General features: G+C 49.1%; 1 protein-coding gene across 6 annotated transcripts in view; it reads right to left on the bottom strand.

The window, feature by feature from the left end:
* The window catches only part of Ice1 (interactor of little elongation complex ELL subunit 1), a 53,935-nt gene extending 42,302 nt beyond the window's left edge, over window positions 1-11,633 (bottom strand). For 2 of the 6 annotated variants that reach the window (XM_063257943.1, XM_063257944.1), the window contains exon 1: window positions 11,298-11,633. In XM_063257943.1, the coding sequence (XP_063114013.1) occupies window positions 11,298-11,381 (84 nt within the window). In that variant the 5' untranslated portion in view covers window positions 11,382-11,633. Of the gene's footprint in view, window positions 1-3,891; window positions 8,616-11,297 lie in introns of those variants that run through there. The other 4 variants (XM_063257941.1, XR_010050387.1, XM_063257945.1 and 1 more) reach the window with 4 other exon arrangements.
* Between the last annotated feature and the right edge of the window lie 966 nt (window positions 11,634-12,599).

The raw sequence follows: 12,599 nt of genomic DNA, 5'->3' as shown, positions 1-12,599 counted from the left end.
ACGGAGGCCCTGGGTCCAACCTCCAGTGTATAAAATGTACATACAGACAGACACGGATACATATCTGTGTACATGCACACACATAGCGCGTACATATCCCCGCCATGTACACACCCTTTTAATAGTCACACACCTGAGAACGTCCTGTGTATTAGACTGTTGTTTCTTCCCTTCCCTTGTTCTGTGATCGAACTCGTGACCGTGTGCCAACCACGCAGGCCCCCGGGCTTCTCTCTGACCCCAAGCCTTTGTTTACATGTTATTTTGGCACTTTTACTTTTTCTGTATTTATACCTACAGTTCTTCTGGAATTTATCTATAGTCTACCATAAGACTATCAAAAATCTAAAAGACAACAAAGAGACTCCTGTGACTCCCGCCTTTAAAGCAAATCTCTCCTACACAAAACTAACCACAGAGACTGCAGCGGGAAGTAAGTTTAGCATCAGCAGCCAAAATGCAGGGTGATCACTCCACAGCTGCAAGGTGGACAGAGAGTCGTCCAGCCGCACTCTGAAGCACAAATTTGTTCATGTGTTTTACAACATGAAACCTTTAGATTCTATACGGCACTGAACACATGTATTTTTCTTCCACTGTGCCAGTCTGGAACAAAAGTATTGCTAAGAATGTCAGAAAAAGAAAATTCAGACTAACAGTACTAGTGACTCAAAGCATTCTGGTAACACACAACGAAGTCAGAACACCTGACGATCACCGTGCCTGTTTCCACCCTCATGCTCCAGTTCTCTCCGCTCCCCTTCTCTGCATCTCCAGTCTGGATGTTCTTCCACGACAATCTGTTTCCGTCACTGGCATGAATGCTACCAGTTACTGTTTCTGTCACATTTCCTGCTTGGCTCTTACACAGACATACAAGATTATTATTATCTTGTTTATTGATTATACTGGATTTGCTCTTTTTAAAATAATGCCACTTACGAATACACATGCAAAGAGCTAAAAAAGGGTTTCCAAAGTAAATCTAGCAGTGACCCCTGACCTGCAGATTTCCCTGCGTGTGCATGGCCTGTGACACCCGCCAGCGGCCACGGTGCTCCTCTGCCTGCACTCAGGCTTCCGGCCACTGCCTGCCCTGGTCTGCCTGCCCCGAAGCCTCAGCACAGCAGGAAGCAGGAGTGGGAACACACACCCCCGTCTGAATCTGGCTGCCTGCCTTTGCTCTACAGTACGCCAGCCACTTAGCTGACACTCTTTGATCAAGTCAGGACATTTCTACCCACAGCTCGCTAAAAGACCTCCTCGGGTAAGTGCCTGCTTCCCCACAGAAGCTTAGGCAGCCATTTAGTTTTCACACACTCACGACAGAGCTGTAACTCCTGGATCTCACTGCCGGGGGGCTGGAGATCCAGGACTCCTCAGCGGGGGGTCTCCGATTACAATACTGCAATTGACCAGATAAGGAAAATATTAACATGGTATGAAAAACTGTAACAGCTAATTTGTGGTACGGCAGTTGTAAATGCATGTTATATACATGAGCAACAGGGTTCTTACATGATTTCCATGTTAAAATTTAGAGAATTACTGCTAAATTATTCATGAATAGAAATATCTTAATTTGTTGATTATTGTAATAATTTTAATTTTAATTGGTATGAACAGTATTAATGTTTACATTTGGGCAGTAATTATTCAAAATCAAGCAACTAGACTCAATCTATTCATTTATGGATTTTAAAATTAACTTTACTAGTAAAAAGACTAATAAAAAATGATTAGATCCTTTTCTACTCGCAGTGGTACAGGCAACTAGATGGGCCAGTCATGCATGTACCACCAGTGGGTCAAGCCAGTGGAAACATACTAATGTGTTTTTCCCTCTTTTGCTCAGTCTTGCATTAGTTACAAAAGCTTTTCTAATGCTGAAGCAGCCCCCATTCCTGATGTAAAACCAGGGAGGGAAAGAGACTCGCCCCTCTTCTGGCTCTCGTTGCCTTTGCCGTCTTCTGCCACCACGAACCCTTCCTTGCCCTCTGCCGTGCCACCTTCCCGTGAGCCAGCTGACTATGGACTGAAACCTCCACAAAGGTGAGCTAAATAAACCTTTCTTGCCCTACTTTTGGGCATCAGGTATTTTGCCTCACCAAGAAGAGAAAAGTAGTCCACAATGTGTAAACACTCATGTTTTTGTCCCTTTGTCTATTATGGCCAGTGCATCTTTCATTTGGCACAGTACCTTACAAGTTCATTCATAGTGTAACAGGTAACTCACTCCTTACTATTTTCTAAGGATACTGTATGACTCTGTAGCACCCCATCTATCCATTCATCCCTTGATGGCCACTAGGTTCACTTCTTGGCTGGTGTGAATATTGCTGCTATAAACATGAGTTTATAACTTAGACGCAGGCATATTGTTTTCAGTTCTCTTGGGTACTTACCTAGGAGTGTGACTGATCATTGGTAGCTGTTTAACATTTTGAGGAACTGCCAAACTAGTGTCGATAGCAGCTGCACTATTTTACATTCCCATCAGCAGAATATAACTGAGGGATCTGCACTGAAGCCAGGAAGTGACACTCAAAGGAAGGACCTGGGCTCCCCCAAAAAGTACACAGCATGAAGTCCCAAGCTCCTCTGATGATAAGACCAGCACATTTCATATCAGGAAGCTAACGTGACAAGCTCTGCAGGAGATTGAACAGCACATCACCTCCTCCTCGGGAGCCAGCAAGTGATGCTCACATGTAAGGACCGGAGCTCCCCCAAAGTGAACCACAGCCATTCTCAGCAACAAGGGCCCAAGGTCCTCTGATGATGAGAATAGCCGAGTTCATCTCAGGAAAGAAGTTTGACAAACTCTACAAGGAGAACAGTGAGCACAGGAGAGGCAGAAGTGTGCTGATGCTCCAGTTCTCCTGTTTACGTTGTTGGCAACTATCCTCAGGTGCTGTCGACATCCAGCACCACACGGATGGATTTCAGCTGAGTGTCACAAGCTGCCCACCACAAGGGGGACCTGAGAGGAGAAGACGGGTTATGCCTGCTGGTTCTCCCTAGTTTTCTAAAAGGATAGATGAAAATGCTTTACAGTCAAGAGAGTGGTGATGACTGCACAACCCTATGAATATACTCACAACCACTGGCCGTGGCAATTGAAAGTGTGGGTTTTATGATAGGAAATTACATATGAGTAATGTTGTTACAGCTAAATTAGAATAGAAAAGCAGAATCAAACTCAGAAACTTTTAACATGAAATTGGACAGAAGTTATGCGAAAATAGGCACAGACATGAGCAAGAACAAAACCCAACCATTTTTGGTGTCAGTGAAAGTGACACCACAGACCCAATATTAAGAGTCCCAGAAAGACAATATGGAAAAGACAGAGACACCAAAGAAACACTGATATTCAAGAAAAAGTCCTACAGCTGAAACTCGTTTTCAAACTAAAAAGAAAAGATCAACCATATGCAGTCAAGACAGGATCCAAACCATGAAATATCAACACAAAATTTCAGAATACTAAAGATAAAAGCAAAAAAATCTGTAAATCCCCAAAGAAACATAAAATGAAACAAGTCATACACAAAGAATCTGGAATTATTCAATATCAGCACTGTAAACCAGACACCCAGAAAGCAAAGTCTCCCAACTTTTGAAGGAGTAATAAAAATTCTACACAATAAACATTTGCAAATCCTCAGCGTTTCTACAAACCTCCTTCCTGCGGACATTTTTTCTCAGGGAGGCACTGCAAGATAAGAACATGCTCTGCCAAAAGAGTGACGGAAACCATGAGAACAGCTGATGCAAGACAGGACAGAGGTGAACAGAACCCGGGGAGAGCAGAGCAGGAGGGAGTCTCCCCAGAACACGGTGACACACACTCCCGCTGCGATGGGAGCATTGCGAGATCCGACTTACATTACACTGGCCCAGAGCTGCCCGTGATGTGGATGTGGGTGCCGCTGAGAGATGCATTACAAAAATGACCGCCTCTCCTTCCCACTCTTCCAAGCTCTTACTGTTGTGTTTTAGCTTTCCCACCTTTCTTGCAGACGTCATTCCACAAGTTCAAACACTATGCCAGAAACCAAAGAGACCTCAGACTCTTAGAGTCATAAACACCTGCTTCAAATTTCTGTCCCACCACCACTTTTTACTGAGTGGCCACAAACCTCAATACAATTTCCAGTTTCACAGATGGGAAAACTGAATCGTACAGAGGTTACACAGCTGGCATGCTATTAGTATTAAACAGGACGGTCACACAAAGTGTTAAATCTAGTCCCTCACACAAAGCATCAATTTTTTTAGGATAAAAACTGGATTAAGACTATAATTACTAACTAAGGGATACGAAAAAACATGCCAGGAGGAAAAATAATGTACACCAGAGTTTAGCTCTAAATTAATATGCAGCTCCAGTGTTAAGCCCAAACACTCATCTAGCTGAAATCCGAAGCACACCAAGGAGGAGGGGAGGGGTACAGCACAGGTGTGGCACAGCGTGGGGCCGAAAGGCTCCATCCTCACCTTCCAAAGACAGCAATCGAACAATGAGGCCTCAAAGTGATAACACCTGGTTCAATACCAGTCTACTCCCCAGCCAGAGAAAGTCCTTTACTAAACACACAAAGTGCAACCGACCAAAAATGGGTCCTTGAAAGGGGACCCAGGTGGTGCTGGGGCTGCAGACTGTCTTTATAGATTCTGTATGTCCAGTTGTCTCCCCGAATTACGTTCCCATAGAGCTCTCATAAAATGAAAACCTAAAATCACAAAACAGCACTATAAAGGGGGGAAAAGACAGCAACCTGCTGCATTCCCATGCTCAGCTGACACGGTTCCCAAGGCCCGGCTGCGTGCCGCTTCAGATCTGGTCAGATACGGGGTACTCTGTACACCAGCCTCACCAGCGCCCCTCTCCACTCTTCCAATCAGGGTTAACTACCGTTTGACCCTAGCAATGAGCCTCGGAGCCCAAGCCTAGCAGGGTGAGGCGGGAGAAGGGTCCACAGGATCCGCCTGCCCCTCGTACCTCCCCGCACTTCAGGGCCAACGCACCAAGGCCAGGTTCCCGGAGGAGGAAGGGTCCAGGCGCTCTTCCCGTCCTGGCCATGTGGCGGCGCTGCTTCTTTGCGAACTGCTTTTCCCTCTGTATTTCTGCTCTCCACTTCTGACCCTTCTGCAACTGACCATCCCTTATCAGACATGACTGGGACCAGAACTGTTTCAGATCCGAGAACTTTTCTGATTTTGGAATTTTTATAGAATTTACAGGTTCAGCACCCTTAAGCTGAAAAGCTCTCAAGTCCAGAATGCAGACTGCATCTTAAGATTATGGATGGTCAAGCAGTATTATGTAATCTACCAGAAAAGTGATTTCTTCTTCATTCTCAGACCTTTTCTCTTTCTCACCCCACCCCTGCCAACTTTTTTTTGCTTTGTTTTCTGTCTTTTGGATGATTTTTCTCAAGTTCCAGCCTTAATTAATTTATGGACACAATTTCCAGAACAGCCTACTCTCTTATTCAAGACTTTTTTCTTCTCCAGTTACTCTTTGCTTGTAACAGACTGTTTTCATTTTATCTACCCAGTGGCCTCCTGTTGGCCTGTGGTACATGCCTGGAATGTCAGCGCTCTCAGAAGACCACGAGTTCAAGGCCAGCCTGGGCTACACAATGAGTTTAAGGCCAACCTGAACTGTACGGTGAGGTCCTGTCTCAAACCAACACACCCACACACACACACACACACTCACACACACACACACACACACCAACACCCTCCTGAACGTCACCTGAACCTTCCTGCCCACGATCCCTCCCTTCAGAAGGTGAAATCAATACAGCTACAAATACACTAGGAGCCGGGGGCTGGCCAGATAGCATGGAGAGAAGCAAGGTTTAGGGGTAAAGCAGGTGGACATAAAAGATGGCCAGCAGAGTTACTGCAATGGTTCCCTAACCACATTAGCAAAAGCAGCAAGTAATATAGAGGACAAGAGGACAAACAGATTGCTTGAACAAACAACACAGTCTGTGGATTCAACCAACTAGAGAGAGGAAATACTTAGGGAAACACTGCGCCGTGAATCTGCTCTCTTTTCTCATCATTTCCCACACGACATGACAATTACTCACTTACCATTCATACTGTGTTCGGTACTGAAAGCACTCCAAAAGGCATGCCTTAAATACAGGAAGGAGCGTGCACAGCTTATGCCATTCCGTACTATGCCATTTTGCGAGGGGCTGGGGAGACTGGATCCTGGTATCCAGGAGGGCCTGGGAACCAATCTTCTGCAGAAACTCGGGGACATATGAAGGAGAGTTTCTCGATCAACTGCTGACATTCTGGGCTGGAAGACAGGGCTCCCGGAGTACCCCGATCTCTGCAAGCTGGCCACGGCCCTCACAGCCGAAGTGTGCACACAGCAGAGTTAACAAGCAGCCTTTAGTTCATCCCTTAGAAAGGCCTGCTGACCAGGGCAGCCTTCGGTTGGCATCCAGAAACCCACATTTCTGAAAGGCTCCTTCCCCAATTCCTGGTGATACAAGGGGGCTGCTGAGCCCAAACTGCAATGAGATTTATGTTAAACACAGGCCTTCCTGCTAGGAGCCTGGAATTCGGGCACGTGGTGGGCAGAGGGTGCCTAGACAACACACCCCAATAAAGTCCTCGGAAGACAACACTTCACACGTGCCGCCACAGCACATGGCTGGGGAAATCGCGATGTGTGCAACTCCGCTAACAGCCTGGAAGCTCAGACCTGCTTTCCACACCTCATTTTGCTCTACCCCCTTTCTCTATAATAACCGCACTCCTGAGTTACCTGCACCCTGAGTGCAGGAACCCTGCTGGCCAACCATGGAAAGCAGGCCTGGTCTCACGTTCCCACCTCAGTGTGGTCACCAAAGACGTCTCAGGCTTCGCTCCATGCTCCCTGAGGAATGCAAAGCGCTACTCTTTCAACGAGCACATAGAAATGACAGAGACTAAGTAATAAATGAGGCCTAAATGATGGCAGCTGAAGGGTCAGGACAGACAACAGCACACACACAGTCCTGCCAGGAGTCCAGCAGGAGGGGAAGACACTGTTCTCAGGCAGGAGAGAAACCTGAAGGGGACTTGGGTGGGAGAGATGTTCACACGGAGGTGTCAGAAAGTGCTCCTCCTGCTAGGAAACACAGCTCTCTCTACCTTGGGCTTCCTCTAACACACACCACCTCCCTCCTCCAAGCCTCTGCACAACTTGCGTCCCCTGCCTACATCACTGCTCTCGCCACCGCCTTTCTCTCAAGTCATTTTCCAGACTTGAACTGAGATTCACTTCTGTCACCTTCAGGGGTCACACAAGCCCCTCAAAGTTGACCTTCTTGCACTGTGGGATCTCCCCCACCAAAATTTATTACATTACACTTACAGGAAGGCTGCTTCTGCTCGTGACTACAACCCTAACTAGAACGAGCTCCCATGCCTCTTCTACTGGCTGTATGCCAAACCACATGCCGTTGATAAACACACGAATGACTGGACAGTGAAGGAATTACAGTTTCACAAGCATTCCTGTACAGAGCAACCGTAAACATGTCTGAGAGAAAATATTTTTCAAGTTAGAAACAACAAAGTTCAAACTTGTGGCAACTATCAGTGGGAATCCAGCAAAAGTTTTTATAAATAATAAACTGAAACCTGTCCCTAGGGCAGCCAAGCAGCAAACTGACCAAATCTAATGTAGACACACAGGATGGACAGTTTCAAACTGCCACCTGGATTCTCAAGAGTACAGTTACTGTGTTCTGCAGTGAAGGCAAGCAAAAGGGGCCCCCCAAAATAAAACGACTTACTTGAGCTAACTAGCTTGACTTAAAGCCACACAACGTAAGACTTGCTTAATTTACATATCACGGTGGTTCGGTTTATATGACCACTGAACACGAGGACACGGGGCTACAGATGGGTGACAAAACACAGAAATCAGTGAGGGTGAGAAAAGAGGCCGAGGTGCTCTATGAGACCATGGAGGGGTGGATGAAAAGCGTCAGGTTGTACGCTTCTTCACAGAGCAATGACTGTTCAAAAGATCGTCTGCATCTCTGCCTGCTCAACCACTGCATGTCTTATACTACCGGGCAAAGAAGGGAGGAAGACGTGACAGAGAAGTTTTTAGTGCAAGTCAAAGGCTGCTCCACTCAGTACACAGACTCGTCAGCGTAACGCGGCCAGTTAGACAGAGTGAAGTCCTGGCACTCACACGGGCGCCTTCCCTAGCACAGGCCCCCCACACTCTCCTGGTAAACCAACTCAGCGCGGGACGCTGTGAGCAGGGCATCCTCTCTCCGCACACAGCCTCTTGAGTTTTGGGCTCATGTGAAGGCTGAATTCATGCTGAGGTAGTAACAGTGAGCGCACAAATGTCAGTCCTAAGGGCGACTCGTTACCCACCCACTGCCCACCGCGGCTGCTCTTCCTCCGCCCGGTCTCCACTCTTGATTCCCTGTAACACACCCCTGTTCACTTCTTTCTCACCACTCCAAGCTCGGCTCATCAAAGGACATGCTCAGCCAGCTGGTCTTACCTCGCCATCTCCAGCTGCTTTAAAGTTTCTTTTAAGTAACAGAACAGCCTTCCCTTATCTCTCCATCCCACCCCTTCCCCATAAAATCCTTACTGTGAACTCTGTGCTCAGGCACCCAGGCCTTGCTGCTTCTGTGGAAGTCTGCAAGGAGGTGGCAGAGGCAGCGCGCTCCACAAACAAATGTGCAAAGGGCTGAAAAGCCCATCCCGCTGTCACTGCAAAGTCCAGCCCGCACTTCTCGTGCCCTCCCCTCCCGGCCTGCTGGGTCTCCTGCCTCCATCACAATGTCCATGCTTTCTCAAGTTTTTCATCTCTCTCTGGACCTGCCATTTTCCCTACTTGAGAATATCTTCCCACATGCAGAATCTTTATCTTCTCCATTCTCGACTCAGAAAAAGGTTAATTAATTAAGGCTTTTCATTATCACTAGCATCAATAAAGTAATTTAATTTACTCAGCTGTACCCTCCCAATTCACAAGTACAGCTCTGGTGTGTTAACTGTGCAAAACTCCACCACCCTTTAACACAGCAGAAACAAACCCAGAACCTCATGGTCAGCACCACTGAAGGTTCTCTATGATCTGCAGGGATCCTATCTTTTCTTTCCTAGCTTCATTTCAGAAAACTAAATAAACATCCCACAGAGACTGCTCCCAGCTAACCAGTCCTCGAGTCCTGCCCCTCCCAAAAGGCATTCCAATGCTAGGCAAGAGGAATCCAAATGCAATGGTGTATTCTGATCCAAAGGCAGTCTGCAAACTAAGCCACACTCATTTTTTTACATATTTGTTTTCATACCTCAAGGGCAGAGCTGAGCAAGTAAACAAGTTCTCAAAGCCTAATTTTATGAACTTGCTGCCTACGGAAGTTTACAGACCGTTAGGTGGAGGGAATTAACAGGGCTACTTTCATTTCCATCAGAACAACAGTGGGAATGTGGCGCGGCGCGGCGCGGCATGAAGGAAGGCAACTCCTCGGGAACTTGACGCGCTGTCTCAGATCAAGGTGTTTCCTCACAAGGTGGAAGCGGGAAGATGGGAAGAGAAGGCAGCCATGGCAGACACAGCCAAGGACCCAGCTGAAGGCTTCATGCTGTGAGTGGAAACTGAGGCACCGAGGACGGCATCTAGTTTCCGGCCTAAACAACTGAAGAACAGTGGCTACTCTCAAGATGGAGACCACCGTGAGTGGCCACACTGGTGAGGAAAGTCCAGACCCTTGACTGGAAAGCAGTGGCACCAACTGGCCTGATCGAACACCTCCGATGACTCATAGGCTCACTCAGAAAACTCCAGCCCTAACTCGGTTAGCCCTCCTCCCACCGCTCTGACCTCATCAGACCTGGAACATTCAGTCTGCCTCCGCCAGCCCAGCCTTCGAGCTCTACTCTAGCACACCAACCAGGCTCCCACTTCACACCCATAGGAATTTGACTCAGTTTCCTTTCTATGTGCGCCAAGGGGCCAGGTTTTTAGCTCAGTGGCGCAAGCACCTGGCTGGCAAGCGTGAGGTTGTGAGTTCGAACCCTGGTACAAAAAACAAGACTGCCCTATTTGTGCCAGTAGCACATTTCCTCCCTCTACTGGTCCCAGCATTTAAAATGTGTGGAATCAATTCATAAACACCACACTTCAAAGAAAAGGCACGCTTCTCATCATAGCCTAGCAAGCCTGCATCCACTTTTTGGTCTCATCTTCAACGATCTCCTCTCTGCACCATGATCATGCCTATGAGACAGTGCTCTATGAAAGATGCACAGGCATCTTTCCACCTGTTAACTGCTCCCCTCAGACGGCTCCCAGGACCCCTCTCCAGCTATTTACTCCTTTGTTCTAATCTCTTCCTGTTGCCCCCCACAGCACCCCACCTGACCATCCCAGTGAAAAGACTTTACCACTTTACAATTTTCCTTTCCAATAGGTAAAGGCTTGTGAAGTCTGTCACACGTATGCACCTTACTTGTGAGTAGACTGTACCCACCTGCTTCACCACATTATCCAGAATGCCTAGAACTCTAAGCAGTGTATCACAATTGCACGAGGGAGCTATGGCTCAGATGGGTTCCATCCTACCACTAGACACTGACAGTACGAGGTTAATTCAGACTGATTATCAGGCAGCTAGAAGGGTGGCTAGAAATGAATACCTGGCATTATTTTCAGGATTTCCATAAGACCTGAGCCATACTGTAGCAATTTAGTATACAGAATAAACAACCCACGCAGATGTTTGAAATTTCCAATCTCTGCACTCCTTTACCAGATTAATCAAACTGACAGGTTATATGACTCGACAAATTGCTTGATTTTCTTTAAAAATTAACCTCGAGGCGGTACATCTGATATGAACTGAAATGCATTCCGCAAACCTTGAAGAATGACCCAGACAACCCACGTGTCACAGAAGATCATGCCTCCGAGGCACAAACGCCTTACTTTGAATGAGCCAGACGATCAAAAGGCCTCCCAGAGGCAGCCTCGCTCAGCACTTCAACTGTCATTCAACAGCCCCCAAATCAGCCCTTGGGAGCCTGGAACGGGGGGCATCTCACTCTGCCACGATCGCAGCTCCCAAATCTGCCCTGGGGCGGGGGGCGTCCCGCTCACTCCGTGCCCCGCCACGATCGCACCCCTGTGGGTGAACTCTAGGTTCTGAGCCTAAACAGAATCCACAGAAGGTCCCCAAACGCAGCAGAAAAGGGGCCCCGCTAGGTAGTCCGCGCCCTCGCCCGGGGAGGCGTCGCACCTGCTGCAGCGAGGCGCAGCCCTGGCACCGCGCGAGGTCCGCAGCCGTCCCGGGCGCCGCTGAGTGGGTCTCGCCCGGCATCATGGTCTCGCCGGGCCCACTGGCTACGCACACCTCAGGGGCCCGCGGCTTCGGCCCTGTCCTGGCTCTGCTGGTATCGCCGCGGCCGCCGCCTGCCAGGCCGCTTCCCGCCAGGTCCGGGCGGGTCCATCCGTGCACAGAGGTCCCCGTGGAGCTAGTGAAGGCTCTCGAGATCAGAGCCGCCTCGGGCACTGCAGAGAAGCGCTACCCGGCGCGGGCCCCGAGCGCGACGCGACGCGACGCCGCCTATCTAGGACCCCGCCCCACCCAGAGTCGCCCCGCCCCTCGCCGTGGCCTGGGGTTGCCCAAGATCCTGCCTGAACAAAAATAGGGAGTGGATCCACGCTATGAGGCTGGAAAGATGCCCAAAAAGGAAAGACCAAAGAGCGCAGAAGGTTGAGAGAGACACTCCTTCCGCTTTCAAAGGTCTGTCCTGTACTGCTAACTCGTTGTGCGACAGGCTTTCTATAGACACCCAAATTCTTTCACCATGGAGGCGGAGTCAGTCATTGACGTAAGACCTCCGCCTGCCAGCGTGGTAGGACCCGCATCTCGGACGGGAAAGTGCGCGGTTTACAACCGTGAATATCTTCGCTCTAGGTGGGCCGTCGGGATCTGGTAGTGGGAGTGACACGCCACATTGAGTGACGCCTCAGGCCTCCAACGATGCACCTCAGCTCCGGGGACGCAGCATGCGCCTCTCTTGGCCGCTCCCCTTCGCCTGCCGTGGTCCGCTGCCTTCCAGCCTCTTGCCCCTGGTGCCGTTCCCACGCCTGTCGCCCAGAGCCCTAGCGGCAGGTTCCCAGGCCCCACTGTGGGTGCTGCCTGCTACCCCGGCCGGCGCCGTCCTCGCGAATCCGCCGCCACCACTCCTAGGCCTGTGGGTCGTTATCCAACCGCGATCATGTCTATTGGGGAAGGCGTTACAAGGGCCGCGATCATTCAGATTTGATTGTCTTGCTGAACAGAGGTTTTCGCTTCCGCAGTCACAGTGTCCAGCACCAGCCACCGATGTAATCAATGACGTGAGTCAGAGACCACCCGACAGGCTTCTGTGAAGGCAGTGAGGCACAGGACTTAATATACCTGAGCAGACAGCGGGCGGAAAGACCGACCTCGGAGAACAAAGAAAAGCTGGGCCTGTTACAGGCTCGGAAAGGGGGGGGTCAGGCAAGGACCTCGTGTGTGAGGGTCTGAGCTGACATCAGTGGTCAAAGTTCG

The sequence above is a fragment of the Cavia porcellus genome, unplaced genomic scaffold (assembly GCF_034190915.1).
Source record: "Cavia porcellus strain 051 isolate PalLab524CR breed Dunkin Hartley unplaced genomic scaffold, mCavPor4.1 scaffold_11, whole genome shotgun sequence".
NCBI classification, from domain to species: Eukaryota; Metazoa; Chordata; class Mammalia; order Rodentia; family Caviidae; genus Cavia; species Cavia porcellus.
The sequence above is the reverse complement of the archived record's forward strand: the minus strand, read 5'-3'. Positions and strand labels throughout refer to the sequence as shown.